The 16,938-nt window shown below is 50.6% G+C and overlaps 1 protein-coding gene and 1 pseudogene across 1 annotated transcript; one reads left to right on the top strand and one right to left on the bottom strand.

Annotated features, from left to right (window-relative positions):
* Positions 1 to 664: 664 nt before the first annotated feature.
* LOC119511493 lies at positions 665 to 2,531 on the bottom strand (annotated as a pseudogene).
* A 5,268-nt stretch (positions 2,532 to 7,799) lies between these two features.
* Positions 7,800 to 9,665, top strand: LOC119511488 (protein FAM71A-like). The gene has a single exon (XM_037805954.1). The coding sequence runs from the start codon at positions 7,800 to 7,802 to the stop codon at positions 9,663 to 9,665; it is 1,866 nt and encodes a 621-aa protein (XP_037661882.1).
* The last annotated feature ends 7,273 nt before the right edge of the window (positions 9,666 to 16,938 follow it).

Raw genomic sequence — 16,938 nt, 5'->3', positions numbered from 1 at the left:
AATTTTGCGTTTACCGTTCCCTTGTTTTTTGCCTACAGTTTTGCTAAACAGGTGCCTTGTTTAGACGGTCTATTGCTTGATCTTGTTTTTGAACTATCCTACGAGTGAAATTGTCATGTGTTCTGTGGCTTGCTTTATAAAAACTCAACATTCTGGGATTCATCTATGCTAAATGTGGGTGGCTGCTCTTCATTTTTCACTGTTGTATAATGTCTCCCTATTCATAACCCACTGTTGTTGGAAATGTGGGCTGTTCCACTGTTTTGCTGTCACACAATAAACATTCTTGTAGTTGTCTCCGAGAACACATGTGACAGTTTCTCCAGGATATATACCTGGAATGGAATTGCTCATCTTCCCTGTTTTGATTGCAACCAATGCTGCTGCACCCCTCTCTTCCCCAAATATCCAAGGGAGTATTCATGACAAAGCTACTGTTGCTTTGTTATGGGCTTTCAGGAGGAACAAATGTTTGTAAAAAGGAGAGGGAGATTAGTGGTGGCCAAGCTTTCCAGCCCACGATCTGACTTCCGGCCACAGCCCTGAGGAGCCCAAACCAGAAAGGGGTCGGCAAGATGGAGCCCTCCCGGGGTCACTACTAGGATGCAGCGAGACATGAAATTCACACAGAACACAGCACACCACTCTGAGATAGTATGGTTTTTTATGTAAGTTGCATTGAGGAAGGCTTGGAACGGGCTGTATGGGGGTGCTCCCCTAGACCCTGGTCCTCTTTGCAGTTTCCATCTGCAGCTGTTTCACGGGCTTCAAGGGTCACCGACTCCACGGTCTCAGCTGTCACGGCACCGATAGTCACCGCTCGGTCACTCTCCACTGTCTCCAGGATGACCTCCATGCTGCTCCTCTCCACTGCCTTATGCATGGCCACTTCTGTACCGCGGGGCGAGGCTGCTGATTTTCTTACAAGGCTGGCTTTCACGTTTCTTAGGAAGGAGCTGATCCTCCTGAGTCTTGAGTTCACAGAGCCCCGACTACCTGTGGAGAGGCTCCTCCCTGATTTCTGTGATGCCCTAGACTCTTTTGTGCTGGGCGTTCGGCTGCTGCTTCTTTGAGTGGAAGCACGCCTGCTGCCCCCTGGGCTGCCACGGCTTTTTACCTTTTGGTCCACTCTAGTGGATCTGCGGCTGGCCAAGAACCAGCCCAACAATTTTGAGCCCATCTTGGGTGCCTTCGTCTTGTTCCTTTCACCTGCCCTGGGTGGGCGGGAGCTCTCCCTCCCCGTGGCTCTGTGCTTAGCCCTTCGTTCCCTCCTTTCCCTTTTTGGCTTCCGGGCTTCCGCATTCGTCTGGGAGACTCGCTGGCTTGCTTCCTGTCCAGTCTTGTGGCCTTCACTCAGCAAGATGGGGGCAGGCGGTCCCACTGCTGAGTCTTGAGCTGTTGTTGCCACAGTCTTGTTGGCAGATGTCGCTTCTTCTATCGCCACACTCATGCTGCTCTCCGGACAGAAAGTGGTGGAAACCGCTGTACTGGATGCATTCTCTGAGGTCTGGCTTGCAGCACCTGCCACGGCCACCTTCACACTCACTGAGGGATCGTTGGTGACACCTGAGATGGCCATGCTGCTTCCGCTTCTTTCTGGGCCCTTGGCAGCTGCTCCTGCTATCGCCGCGTTGATGTCATCAGAAGCTGTGGACTTAGGTGCTGTCACACCCCGGGCACGTGCTGAGCTGCCCTTTGCTGCCGCCCCTGCTGCTGCTCCAGACGCCGCCCCTATGGCAGGCTGTGCGGGTTTGGGGGTGGACACGTCAGGCGTGCTAGTGGGTTTCTGGAGGTGTATTTGATCCCCTCTCCCACCGGTGAAAGCAGCCGAGGAGGCCCCAAACACCTCAGACTCCATGTGGAGGCTCCTGATGCTGACTTGGTCCTGGTCCACGTTTCCAAAGAAATCTGCACTTGCTGTGCTCCTTCTGTCCTCTTCCTGAGACACGGGCATGCATATCATGTCGTCAGCGGGAACGGCGTGGGTATTGCTGATACCTTCCACTGGGGGTCGCAGGAGATACATCAGTTCTTCCCAATATGTAAAGAGGTCTTCCCGGGCATTTCGAGGGGGACACAGCTGCAGGTAGTAAGAACGGCCAGTGGCAAACTTCAGGTGCAGCTGCTGTTTCTCCCGATTGTGGACGGAGATCCTCACAAACTTCAACGGCACGAGCCTGGTGAGCTCTACAGCCTTGCTAGCTCTGCGGCCTCTCCTCTTGGTGTCCCTGGCGGCTTGCTCCTTGCAGCTGGTGGCTGGTTGGGCCAGGAGCATGACGTCGGGGAGGGGGAGCATGGGGCTGGTGCACACGATGCCCACCGTCACCATTTGGACGCGGTTGTGCATGTCGAACCGCCTCTCCCCTTTTGGTGACCTGAATAAAGTCACTTTCGAAGACTGGGGCGTATTTGAATATTTCGTACTCCCCCTCGTGCAGCTGGCGCTGCAGCCTCCCCATGGTGGTGTTGAATATGCCCATGGCAGAGCCGCTCTGCGCCGTGTAATAGGGTAGGTGACAGTCCCTTTTCATGGCAAGCAGCTGTGTTGCAACAGCAGCGCCGGCAGGGAGGGTCACTGGGTCTTGATCCTGTTGACAGATGAGGGATCTGCAGCGCTCCAGGTCACGGAGGCGGCTCCCCAGTAGGTCTCTCAACCCTGACCTGCCCCACAGGCCTCCTTTGGGCCTCAGAGCCTCCCAGAAGCAAGGGTGGGGTTAGGAGCACAGAGTAGTGCTGGGGTGGGGGGAAGGGGGAGTGGGAGCACAGAGTAGTGCTGGGGTGGGAGGAAGGGGCAGTGGGAGCACAGAGTAGTGCTGGGGTGGGGGGAAGGGGGAGTGGGAGCACAGAGTAGTGCTGGGGTGGGGGGAAGGGGGAGTGGGAGCACAGAGTAGTGCTGGGGTGGGAGGAAAGGGCAGTGGGAGCACAGAGTAGTGCTGGGGTGGGGGGAAGGGGGAGTGGGAGCACAGAGTAGTGCTGGGGTGGGGGGAAGGGGGAGTGGGAGCACAGAGTAGTGCTGGGGTGGGAGGAAGGGGCAGTGGGAGCACAGAGTAGTGCTGGGGTGGGGGGAAGGGGGAGTGGGAGCACAGAGTAGTGCTGGGGTGGGGGGAAGGGGGAGTGGGAGCACAGAGTAGTGCTGGGGTGGGAGGAAGGGGCAGTGGGAGCACAGAGTAGTGCTGGGGGCAGGGGGAATGGGGGTCAGGAGAAGCTGTAGGGAATCTGGAGCTCAGACCAAATCTTTTCCAGGTTGTAGCCACGTACGGTGGGCTCCGGAGAGAGTGGTTTACTGCAGTCCTGGCGAGGAGAAGTAACCACTCGGCCTACACCCCCGCGCAGCCATATTTATCCTCTGCAGCCCTTTGTGAGCTGTCACTGTGTCACGTACCCCATTGTCCTCGTCCCCCCAGCTGTCCCCTCAGGGCAGGACCACTGTCCTCCCCTCTTCCCCCAAACACCCCATTGCCTCCACAGAGGACAGGCTCCCCCCTGCCAGGGATGCATGCAGTTCGGTGCCAAAATAAAATGGGAAAATTTTGTGCGGGGGTTTTTTTTTTTTTGCCTCCCAAATTCAAAAGTTTCAGCAACTAAACAAAGGGTATAGGAATGCAAGATGATGGGACAAACGTGAACCATTTGAGCTCATGGTTTAATTGTATGGAGTAACCTATAATTGGCAGGCTGGCCCTTAGCAGTCACTCCCTTTTCCCCACTCCTTGCAGTCCCTGGCAACCACTGGTCTTTTGTCTGTTTTTACAGATTTGCTGATTCTGCATATTTCATATAAATTGAAATCAAGTGATACATGGTCTTTGTGGCTGTCTTTCACTTGGCCTGATGGTTCAAGGTTCATCCACATTGTACTATGTATCAGACTTCATTCCTTCTTATGGTTGAATAATATTCCATTGCATGGATATTCCACATTTGTTTATTCTTTCTTCTGTTGATGAACAGAGGTGTGTATTTTGATAGAGAGATAGTGTTTAAACTCAAAGAATGAATTTCTAAGGTGGAATTTTAGGTTTAACATCAAACTGACAGAAGTAAGACTTGGGAGCAGGGGTCCACTTCAGAACTTTCAAGTGACTGGAAATCATTTATTCTGTGGCTAGCACTATGGGAGTGACACAAGGCAGGAGGTAAATTGGCACATGCTCCCCACGGATGTAAATGGCTTCCAAGCTGCCACTGCCTGGTGAGAAGTTAGTAAGTACAAGAGGGCCTTTGGTAGGTGACTGGCCTCCCCGCATTTCACTGAAAAGAAAACTGGGACCTGAAGAGAGAATTACTAGTTCCCAGCACACAGGTTGTTTGTATAAGCATAATAAAAGGGAGGAGCAGAGTGATGCTTTCACTTGGCCATCCAAATGCTTTCAAAGGAGACCAGTTTAACAGCGTTCAAGAAAACCAACTCCATGTATTATGGGAAGTCACATAATTACGTCTATGTGTGCATATGTAATGGAGAACCCAGGACAACCCCTTCAGGCAGATTCTCTCCTCAGTGGGTTGGCTGAATCAGGGCTTAAATTTTCCAGGTGGCCACCTCCGCTCCTCCCATTGAGTTTGATTCTATTGTCACTCTCCCCACTTTACAGATAAAGAAACTGAGGTTGTACACCTTTCCTCCAGGGGCAGAATTAATACGTGGTGGAGGTGGTATTTGAATGCAGACCTAGCAGACTCTAAAGCCCTCTTCTAAACTGCTATGTATCAAACTCAATGGGTTTTTTTTAAATTTTATTTTGAAATAAATTCAAAGTTATAGGAACAGTTGCAAAAACAATACAAACCCCATACACAGAACTCCAACATACCCTGACCCCCCTCCCCTGATACTCCAATCCACCAACTTTAACATGCTGTCACACCACTATTTCTTTCCCTCCCTCCCTCCCTATCTATCATCCATCATCTATTGCTCTGTCTTCTGAACATACGAGAGCTAGCTGCACACATCCTTGAACAAACACTATAATTCACATATACAATTCCCATGAACAAGAACATTCTTTTATGCAATCCCATTAAGCACAGCTAAGAAGTACAAGAGATTCAACATTGATATAAAGCTTACATTCTATATTTCCATTTTTTTTTTTTTTTCCCTTATGTCTCAACTGTGTCCCTTTGAGTCTCCTGTCTTCCATCTTCAGATCCCATCCAGGGTCATCCTTGGCATTCAATTGTCATCTATTTAGACTGTCTTTTTTTTTTTTCCTCAATTGTGGAAACATATATACAGACTAAATCTTCCCATTTCACCCCCTCCTTAGCATTCCATTAGTGGGATTAATCACATTTAGAATGTTGTAGTGCTATCACCTTCCCACCATCCATTACTAGCAATTTCCCTTCACCTCAGACAGCAACTCTACACTCATTTCTTAACTCTCCATTGCCCCTTCTCCCATTTCTCTTAACCCATACTCTACTTTTCATCTCTATGGTCATATTCTCTGATAATTCCTTTGTGTTTACTGTGGGGCTTAAAATTAACCACTTAAATCCATAACAATCTTGTTTTTCTTTGATACCACCTTAACTTTAATAGGACACATAAACTATGTTCCTATACTCCTCCATTCCCCCACCTTTATATAGTTCTTGGCAAAAATTACATATTTTACATTGAGTTCAAAACCACTGATTTGTCATTAGAGTTTGTGTATCATGTAGGAAGTAAATAGTGGAGTTACAATTCAAAGATTATTGACTTCTATTTGTATTCCATTGTGGTCAGAGAATGTGTTTTGAATATATTCAAAAATTTTTTTTTCACTTATTGAGGCTTGTTTTATGTCCCAGCTTGTGGTCCATTCTGGAGAAAGATCCATGATCACTAGAGGAAAATGAGTGTCCTGGTGATTTGAGAGGTAAGGTTCTATATATGTCTGTTAAAATTCTCTATATCTCTTTCTCTTTTCTTTGTTTCTCTGTCAGTAGGGCTCCCTTTAGTATCTGAAGTAGGGCAGGACTTTCAGTGGCAAAATCTCTCAGCATTTGTTTGTCTGTGAAAAATTTAAGCTCTCCCTCAAAAATTTGAAGGAGAATTTTGCTGGATAAAGTATTCTTGGTTGGAAATTTTTCTCTCTCAGACTTTTTAATATGTCATGCCACAGCCTGCTCGCCTCCATGGTGGTCGCTGAATAGTCACAACTTAGTCTTATGTTTCCTCTGTATGTGGTGAATTGCTTTCCTCTTGCTGCTTTCAGAACTTGCTCCTTCTCTTCAGTATTTGACAGTCTGATCAGAATATGTCTTGGAGTGGGTTTATTTGGATTTATTCTATTTGGAGTTTGCTGGAACTTTATGCTTTTTATATTTATACTGTGTAGAAGGTTTGGGAAGTTTTCCCCAACAATTTCTTTGAATACTCTTTCTAGACCTTTACCCTTCTCTTCCCCTTCTGGGACACCAGTGAGTCTTAAATTTGTATGTTTTATTTTACCGATTGTATCCCTGAGATCCGTTTCAATTTTTTTGATTTTTTCTCCTTCCTTTCTTTTGTTCTTTCATTTTCTGTTCTGTGGACCTCTAGGACACTCAATGGGTTCTTATGACAACACTAAAGAACATAGAGAGCGTGGTGCCTAGGAGAAGCAACTTTTAATATTATTATTATTAGGAGTTTTATGGAAAGATAGAGTAAGGGCCAGCCTGCCAATTCTAGGTTACTCCATACAATTAAACCATGAGCTCAAATGGTTCACATTTGTCCCATCATCTTGCATTCCTATACCCTTTGTTTAGTTGCTGAAACTTTTGAATTTGGGAGGCAAAAAAAAAAAAACCCCGCACAAAATTTTTCCATTTTATTTTGGCACCGAACTGCATGCATCCCTGGCAGGGGGGAACCTGTCCTCTGTGGAGGCAATGGGGTGTTTGGGGGAAGAGGGGAGGACAGTGGTCCTGCCCTGAGGGGACAGCTGGGGGGACGAGGACAATGGGGTACGTGACACAGTGACAGCTCACAAAGGGCTGCAGAGGATAAATATGGCTGCGCGGGGGTGTAGGCCGAGTGGTTACTTCTCCTCGCCAGGACTGCAGTAAACCACTCTCTCCGGAGCCCACCGTACGTGGCTACAACCTGGAAAAGATTTGGTCTGAGCTCCAGATTCCCTACAGCTTCTCCTGACCCCCATTCCCCCTGCCCCCAGCACTACTCTGTGCTCCCACTGCCCCTTCCTCCCACCCCAGCACTACTCTGTGCTCCCACTCCCCCTTCCCCCCACCCCAGCACTACTCTGTGCTCCCACTCCCCCTTCCCCCCACCCCAGCACTACTCTGTGCTCCCACTGCCCCTTCCTCCCACCCCAGCACTACTCTGTGCTCCCACTCCCCCTTCCCCCCACCCCAGCACTACTCTGTGCTCCCACTCCCCCTTCCCCCCACCCCAGCACTACTCTGTGCTCCCACTGCCCTTTCCTCCCACCCCAGCACTACTCTGTGCTCCCACTCCCCCTTCCCCCCACCCCAGCACTACTCTGTGCTCCCACTCCCCCTTCCCCCCACCCCAGCACTACTCTGTGCTCCCACTGCCCCTTCCTCCCACCCCAGCACTACTCTGTGCTCCCACTCCCCCTTCCCCCCACCCCAGCACTACTCTGTGCTCCTAACCCCACCCTTGCTTCTGGGAGGCTCTGAGGCCCAAAGGAGGCCTGTGGGGCAGGTCAGGGTTGAGAGACCTACTGGGGAGCCGCCTCCGTGACCTGGAGCGCTGCAGATCCCTCATCTGTCAACAGGATCAAGACCCAGTGACCCTCCCTGCCGGCGCTGCTGTTGCAACACAGCTGCTTGCCATGAAAAGGGACTGTCACCTACCCTATTACACGGCGCAGAGCGGCTCTGCCATGGGCATATTCAACACCACCATGGGGAGGCTGCAGCGCCAGCTGCACGAGGGGGAGTACGAAATATTCAAATACGCCCCAGTCTTCGAAAGTGACTTTATGCAGGTCACCAAAAGGGGAGAGGCGGTCGACATGCACAACCGCGTCCAAATGGTGACGGTGGGCATCGTGTGCACCAGCCCCATGCTCCCCCTCCCCGACGTCATGCTCCTGGCCCAACCAGCCACCAGCTGCAAGGAGCAAGCCGCCAGGGACACCAAGAGGAGAGGCCGCAGAGCTAGCAAGGCTGTAGAGCTCACCAGGCTCGTGCCGTTGAAGTTTGTGAGGATCTCCGTCCACAATCGGGAGAAACAGCAGCTGCACCTGAAGTTTGCCACTGGCCGTTCTTACTACCTGCAGCTGTGTCCCCCTCGAAATGCCCGGGAAGACCTCTTTACATATTGGGAAGAACTGATGTATCTCCTGCGACCCCCAGTGGAAGGTATCAGCAATACCCACGCCGTTCCCGCTGACGACATGATATGCATGCCCGTGTCTCAGGAAGAGGACAGAAGGAGCACAGCAAGTGCAGATTTCTTTGGAAACGTGGACCAGGACCAAGTCAGCATCAGGAGCCTCCACATGGAGTCTGAGGTGTTTGGGGCCTCCTCGGCTGCTTTCACCGGTGGAGAGGGGATCAAATACACCTCCCAGAAACCCACTAGCACGCCTGACGTGTCCACCCCCAAACCCGCACAGCCTGCCATAGGGGCGGCGTCTGGAGCAGCAGCAGGGGCGGCAGCAAAGGGCAGCTCAGCACGTGCCCGGGGTGTGACAGCACCTAAGTCCACAGCTTCTGATGACATCAACGCGGCGATAGCAGGAGCAGCTGCCAAGGGCCCAGAAAGAAGCGGAAGCAGCATGGCCATCTCAGGTGTCACCAACGATCCCTCAGTGAGTGTGAAGGTGGCCGTGGCAGGTGCTGCAAGCCAGACCTCAGAGAATGCATCCAGTACAGCGGTTTCCACCACTTTCTGTCCGGAGAGCAGCATGAGTGTGGCGATAGAAGAAGCGACATCTGCCAACAAGACTGTGGCAACAACAGCTCAAGACTCAGCAGTGGGACCGCCTGCCCCCATCTTGCTGAGTGAAGGCCACAAGACTGGACAGGAAGCAAGCCAGCGAGTCTCCCAGACGAATGCGGAAGCCCGGAAGCCAAAAAGGGAAAGGAGGGAACGAAGGGCTAAGCACAGAGCCACGGGGAGGGAGAGCTCCCGCCCACCCAGGGCAGGTGAAAGGAACAAGACGAAGGCACCCAAGATGGGCTCAAAATTGTTGGGCTGGTTCTTGGCCAGCCGCAGATCCACTAGAGTGGACCAAAAGGTAAAAAGCCGTGGCAGCCCAGGGGGCAGCAGGCGTGCTTCCACTCAAAGAAGCAGCAGCCGAACGCCCAGCACAAAAGAGTCTAGGGCATCACAGAAATCAGGGAGGAGCCTCTCCACAGGTAGTCGGGGCTCTGTGAACTCAAGACTCAGGAGGATCAGCTCCTTCCTAAGAAACGTGAAAGCCAGCCTTGTAAGAAAATCAGCAGCCTCGCCCCGCGGTACAGAAGTGGCCATGCATAAGGCAGTGGAGAGGAGCAGCATGGAGGTCATCCTGGAGACAGTGGAGAGTGACCGAGCGGTGACTATCGGTGCCGTGACAGCTGAGACCGTGGAGTCGGTGACCCTTGAAGCCCGTGAAACAGCTGCAGATGGAAACTGCAAAGAGGACCAGGGTCTAGGGGAGCACCCCCATACAGCCCATTCCAAGCCTTCCTCAATGCAACTTACATAAAAAACCATACTATCTCAGAGTGGTGTGCTGTGTTCTGTGTGAATTTCATGTCTCGCTGCATCCTAGTAGTGACCCCGGGAGGGCTCCATCTTGCCGACCCCTTTCTGGTTTGGGCTCCTCAGGGCTGTGGCCGGAAGTCAGATCGTGGGCTGGAAAGCTTGGCCACCACTAATCTCCCTCTCCTTTTTACAAACATTTGTTCCTCCTGAAAGCCCATAACAAAGCAACAGTAGCTTTGTCATGAATACTCCCTTGGATATTTGGGGAAGAGAGGGGTGCAGCAGCATTGGTTGCAATCAAAACAGGGAAGATGAGCAATTCCATTCCAGGTATATATCCTGGAGAAACTGTCACATGTGTTCTCGGAGACAACTACAAGAATGTTTATTGTGTGACAGCAAAACAGTGGAACAGCCCACATTTCCAACAACAGTGGGTTATGAATAGGGAGACATTATACAACAGTGAAAAATGAAGAGCAGCCACCCACATTTAGCATAGATGAATCCCAGAATGTTGAGTTTTTATAAAGCAAGCCACAGAACACATGACAATTTCACTCGTAGGATAGTTCAAAAACAAGATCAAGCAATAGACCGTCTAAACAAGGCACCTGTTTAGCAAAACTGTAGGCAAAAAACAAGGGAACGGTAAACGCAAAATTCAGGACTGTGGTTGTTCACTCTAGGAAAGAAAGGTGGGAGATGGGGCTCCAGGACTTCAGGACTGTTGAATTGTTCCACTTCTTAAGCAAGCTGAGGGGTACGAGGTGTTGATGTATTTTTTTCACATTTTTAACATCTCTGAAATGTTCCTATTATCTCAGACACATCCTTTCCCTGTGCTTTCACTTGTTTGTATGCACAAGGAGTGTCATATGAGAAAAACCCAAGAAAATCTAAGCTATCAAAAATTGCAAATGACAAACATTTTGGGTAAGTTATCACTAGAAACTTAGATTATGATATCGCCGTTTCCTAACTGAGGACACTGAGGCTCAGAGAAGGTAACCTGCTTGAGTCACACATTGGGACCTTGGCAGAAGAGTGAGCCACCAGCCCACCTCGTTACGTAAAGCCCTCCCTGAGGCATGGGGGTAGGCAGAGAGAATGACCTCAGGAGACCGGGGCACCACAGGAACCCAACACATCTCCGTTCTCCCCACCAAGATCCAGAAACCTACAGAGATGCACACCAAAATGCCAGCTATTTACTGGATGGAGCGGAGGGCGAGGAGTGGAGCTGGGAGACTCCTGTTAGTGGGCCACTGCTCTTGGGTTTTGAATTTGAGTGAACTCAAAGTCCTTGGCTGCCTTATCTAAAGAGCTTGCAGACCACCTTAAAGCTGGGTCTGGCTCTGAGGTTTCTGTCTCTAGGCTCTGGGGCTGTGACCCACACTGCAGATCCACTCCTTGTTCCCCACCAGGGAGCACTCCTGACAGAGCCTAGTCCTCCCCCAGCCACTAATTAAACTTCTGAAAGCCAGGCGCAGAATGGTTTCTCCATGCCAAATCTTCAGGAACTTTCTTTTGAGGTCCTGTCAAATCCTTAAGTGCCACGTCAGGGAGAAGATACTGGGTTAGGACACGGCATGCCTGTTGCTTGGACATTCCGTTAATTCCTAAAGCCGCTTTTGAGGAAAGCCACAGACCAATTCATGGGAGTTAGGGGGAGGCTCTCCTGGTGGTGGAAGGAATGGCGGGCATGGGGTTGGGGCACCGTTGAGAAGGGAAGTTGGCTTGAGACCAATACGCACCCAGAATCTCCTCTGACAAGGCCCCTGCTCCCAAGTTGGAGAATTATTAGAGTGAGACAAGTTATTAAGAAAGGAGGGAACATGCCAAAGGGTAGATGTGAATTGGCTCTGGGAGGAAAACCACCTTAGAATCATTAACCCAGGGAGAAGATAGGGGGGCCTGCCAGGAGACAGAAATAATGGTTTACTTCTGGCCAGTTTTCCCCTTGACTCAAAATGGGGAAATTACAAAAAGTCACATCGCATTCCTTTGAACTTATGATTTCCACAGAGGCAACTGTAGGTAAACATTAGTCTGGAAGAAGAAAATGCAATAAAAACATTTGCATACCTCTTGGCCATATATAGACTTTTTTTTTTTCCAATGTATGTGCTCTCTTCTGATTCTCACAGCTCTGCATTTTGCAGATTAGCAAACTGAAGTTCAGAGCACTTGAAGGACTTAGTCATGGTTGGAGGTTGACGGTGCAGAATTTGCTGGTTCCGGCGCCAGTGCTCCTGCCTCCCCCCTCAGCCCCCTCCCCTTGTGCTCTTTCTGAGGAGAGAACTCCCCCAGATGAAGCAGGAGCAGGAGCAGTGGCCCCAAGGCACAGGGAACGAGAGGAGTGGGCTGGTGAGCAAGCCCTCGGGAGGAGCCTGGGCCAAGGTACAGAGAGGGAGCAACTCCAGCACAACACCTTTCATGGAGCCCCTCCTGTGTGTCAGCCCTGGTGCCAGAGGAGACAGAGCAAGAGCGAGAGAAAGGACAGGTGTGCGAGGAATCATCACAACTCTGAGTGACAGGTACAATGAGAGGTGCATGTTCAGGGAACAGGGTTCGTTCAGAGGAGGGATTCTGGGGCATGGGAAAGGGGTTGTGGTCAGGAGATACTTCGTAGAGGAACAGACAGTTCTGAAGGATGAATAGGGATGGCTCTTCCAGCTCTTCCAGGTGAAGAAAGTTTGAGGGGGGTGGTTGAGTTTGAAGTAGGTGACGAGGGGAGGGATGGGGACAGGGTATCAGGCCATGGAAAAGAACTCATGCAAAACACAAAGGCTTGAATCATCACGGTGTGTTCAGGGCAATGGCAAGTATCTCAGCATAGCTGCTCAGAGGGCAAGGGGAGAGGAGGGAAATGAGGCTGACAATCAGGCAGCTGGATCTCGGGGGATCTAGGGTGCTGCGTGAATGGCTGGGACTTTGGGAACCACTAAAGGCAGCACCTGATGGGAGTGAGATCTTTCTGGCTCCAGAGTGGAGAAGTGATGGGCAAGGAATCTCCCAGGAAGCACTAACCACGGCCAGAGATGGTGAGCCTGGAACGTGGGCAGCGGCGGTGGCGACATGAGAGGGCAGGTCGGGAGATGTGGGGATGAAACAGGACAGTGTTCCATCCACATCCAGGAAGACAGGGAGCTCATGGATTAGGCTGAGCACTAAAGGAGGTGGAATCAATGAAAGTGGGGGTGTTTTTCCCCTATGGTGACTGCTGGTCTGTAAGCAAGAAGAGGCTCACGTGAAAGCAAGGAGGAAAGTGTTAGGTTTAAGCAGCAGGTTGTAGACTGCTAATGGGTAAAACACCAGGATAAAGCAGCCACGGGGAAGTGTGGGGCTTCAGCTCTCGTAGAGCTGACAGGAGGGACCACTTGAGCAGATCTTCGCTCATCTATCAGCCCAGGCGCCCCCAGGTAGACTTCTCCGCAGCGGCCAGTAGAGCCCCTTGTGGCCACACGCTGTCACTGCAGGTTGGCACCTGGAAGAAAGGAGCCAACACTGAGGCTGAGTCACAGTTACCCTCTCCCTTTGTCACACCACAAGTGGCCTAATGCTGACTCACTGGCAGTCAGCCCAGTCCCTCAGGGGCAGCTGCCCCTGCAGCTGAGAGCAGCCAGGGGTGTGAGCAATTGATATGGTTTCTTTCATTGTAGCCATTCTGGTGAGATAGCGTGCCTTTTCTCTTTAAAAAAAATGATAAAATATCCTTTAAAAATACACTATGGTGACCTATTTAAGACGGTAGTTTTGTTGTAATGTCCTTAACAGGAAAAATTGACAGTTGGCTACTAAAGCAGCTTTGAAATTTCACAGGACTCTGAAATCTTGTTCATAAAGTTTCAAGGATTTTTCTTTCCTATGTGAGGTAAGGGAGCTTATTTTCTAAAACCTCTCCTGCTATCATATTCCAGAATCTTTTGCTTCATAACAAACTATCTCAAAACTTTTGTGACTTAAAACAATAACCGTCTCCTTCTAGCTCACAAATTCTTCCACATTAGGAATTTGGGCAGGGCTCCGCTGGGTCCTTCTGTTCCTCATGGCATCAACTGGGGTTGATCAGTCATGCTTCGCTGGAGCACGGGCTGCTCTGGAGGGTCCGAGGTAGCTTCCCTCACCTGTCTGGTGCCAGCCAGGGGAATGGCTGGAAGGTGGGGTTCAGCTGGGAGTGTCGACACACAATGCCTAGACGTGGTTTCTCCCGACACACGATGGTGTAGACCGGCCTCAGAGGAAGTGTCCCAAGGTAACCAGGTAGAAGATGCTTCTTACCAGAAGTCCCCCAGCAAACCTGCTATCATATTTTAATGGTTACAAGCAAGTCATAAGACCAGCCCAGATTTCAAGGGAGAGAAATCAGACTCCACCGCTCGATAGGGAAATGGCCAGGTCACATCGCAGCAGCCTTCTTTGGGCTGAGGTCACTGTGGTGGCCACCACTGACCTTTTGCACTTGCCCTCTCCTTACCTTCCTCTCTTATGCTCTTCCTTCCTCCCCCTTTTCACTTTATTTTCTTACTCCCTTTTCTCCTCACTTTTCAGCAAACCAAACTCACAAGGGCTTCCACTGGACATTACTTAGTCCCTTCCTCCCCCTTCCTTCTTCACCCATCTTCAAACTCTGAAACTCCTGGATGAGAAGTTACCAGGACCACTGGAACCATAGCATATCAGCCTGGATGGGTTTTGACTAATTGGAGATGCACTTTACACATGAGGAAGTTGAGGCCCAGAAAAGACAAGGGAATTTCCCAAGATCCTACTTCGATAAATAACAGAGTTCTGGCTGCCACAGCACAAAACAGAGGCTGCAGTGGGGTCTCAAAGATGTCAACAGCTTGCTTTCCACTTCTGAGTGCTTGAAACTAATGCCACTTGTTTCTGTTTTACAATCATTGCCTCACTATTACAATTTCCTTTTGATCTGCTTGGTCAAGGGGTGAAACCAATGATGTCAGGCTTCTGTGCCTGCAGAGGTCTGTCTCAGCCTTAGCTCTGGTCCCAGACGTCAGAGATGGATGGCGGCCTGTGGATGCAGTAGATCAGGATCGATGAAACCGGCCCCCTCCATCTACCCCTCTGCAACTCCACAGCAAGTAGCCCCTTTCTGATCCTGAAGCCCAAAGACTCTCTGAGCTCTACTATCAACTAGCAGCCCGCACACCAATTTTGAAATTTTCTGAACATCTGAGGGTGGTGAATTTAACTCAGGCTGTTGATGACTGAAGTTGGGCTGAGGATAAACCTAAGATGTCATGGGCCAAGAGGACACAACTGCACAGCCAGGCCCAAGAGACAAGAACTCCGTTAGGTTGCAGTCTGTTTCCTCTGATAAGAACTCCCAAGAGAAAGGGGTGAGGACCCAGAGCGGTTCCCAGGCTGGGCCCCCAGACAGCGCATAGCTTCTGGGGCTCGATGTTGAGGGGAAGAGCACAGGCTGGAGAAGGCACAATTGTTCTGGGATCTGAAGAGTTAATGATGTGGGCAGTAACCTGTAAGAAGCCTCTCAGAATATTTTTAATCCACCAGCTCAATGCTTTGGGCCCCAAGACTGCAGCTCTGCAAGTTGGTGATAAGCTTAGGCTGTGACATGGGTGCACTGTCAGGGCAGTCACTTTGGGCAACAGCAAGAGTCCCTAAGACCATCTTTGTGACTGGGGCAGGGGCAGAAAGGGTTTCTGTGAGGACTATGCTGATAAGAGGAATCAAAACAGTTATTTGTATTGTTATAGCCTGTCACCTCCTTCAGGGGAAAGGCCCTATCTTTCTCATTTCTGGGTCCCCAGGCCCAGCACAGATATGGGGCATAAGGACGCGTATAAGGAGCTCCATCAATGTTTGTTACAAGGGCCTGCACGGGTCACTAGTCATTCCCCTGTATTCAGGCACAATCTGGCCAAGGCATTCCCGCCGGCCGTGAGTCCCCTCCTCCCACACTCCTTCCAGCTGCCCAAATCCAACTGGTGGGAGGCTTAGGACAGGGAAAGACGCTGCTGATGATTTTCAGGCCCTCCTTGCCCAGACGCCAGACTAGCACACCTTCCCCAGGGACTTTCTGCGGGTGTCCCTCCCCGGGGCCCACGTGTTTCTCCTGCCAAACAAAGACGCGATTTCTTTCCCTCCATACTGTCCTTCTGAGGAAAAAGGACGACAAGGCAACTACAGAAAGGAAGAAAAATCACCAAACCAGAAGAAACCTCATCAGCTGACAGTGTAATTTGCCAGCCTCTCGGTGGCCAGAGCCCGTGCCTGTCCCTTATCCACGTGGCCTGCTGCTGTGGCTGCTGTGGCTGCAGCGACTTGAGTTGGAGCTGTAAGAGCAGCTGCAGCTCTGTGCACAGAGCCAGGAAATCAGGAGCCCACCCCATCTTTCTCTCCAAGCTCTGAGATCTTTTCATGTCCTCCTATTTGACGCTGCCTCTTGTAATAATAGTAGCATCTGTTGAGTGCTTCCTCTCTGATACCCACTCTTCTAAAAACCCGATGGGATTAGTGCATTTGGCTCTTTCTCCACTATTCTATGAAGTAGCTATTACTACTCCCGTTTTAAAGATGAGGAAACTGAGGCACACAGGAGGTAAAATGACTTACCCAAGGCCCCACAGGTGGAGCCAGGTCACAATCCTAAAGGGTCTCACCCTGGAGCCTGCACCCCTGGCCCCACTGGGGGCTGACTCCGTGGAACGCATGGCCTTCGAAGGCATCTGGCCTTATACCTTGACAAGTGGTCAGTCGGCAGCCAGTGGTCAACAAACTCCACGGCTCCCATCTCTGGGACACCACCCCAGGGCCCCTCTCCACAGCTGGGGGATCACTTCCTTTCCCCCTACTCCTCGGCCACAGGCTGCACCCTTCGGTCAGGCTCAGGAGAGTCCTGGCCACTGGAGGAAGAGCTGCATGTGTGAGAGATGGGGCATGTTCCTTCTTCTGGGAAAACAGCCAGAGTCCCATCCTGCTGTCATCTGTCTCACCAAGAGCGACTTTTAAGTCTGTGAGCTACACTTTTTTAAAAAATTCAGTTATTGAGATATATTCACATACTGTAGAATCATCCACAATATATAATCAATTAGGCACAGTACCATCATATAGTTGTGCATTCATCACCACAATCAAATTTTGAACATTTCCTTTACTACAAAAAAATAAAAATCAGAATAAAAATACAAGTAAAATGAGAGCTGCACTTTGAAGCTCTTTGTGATGCCTCTGAGAGCCCCTGGCCAGGCCGAAGGGATTACTTTTATATAGGCCTCAGCACG

This window comes from Choloepus didactylus, chromosome 2 (assembly GCF_015220235.1).
Source record: "Choloepus didactylus isolate mChoDid1 chromosome 2, mChoDid1.pri, whole genome shotgun sequence".
Lineage (NCBI taxonomy): Eukaryota > Metazoa > Chordata > Mammalia > Pilosa > Megalonychidae > Choloepus > Choloepus didactylus.
The sequence above is the reverse complement of the archived record's forward strand: the minus strand, read 5'-3'. Positions and strand labels throughout refer to the sequence as shown.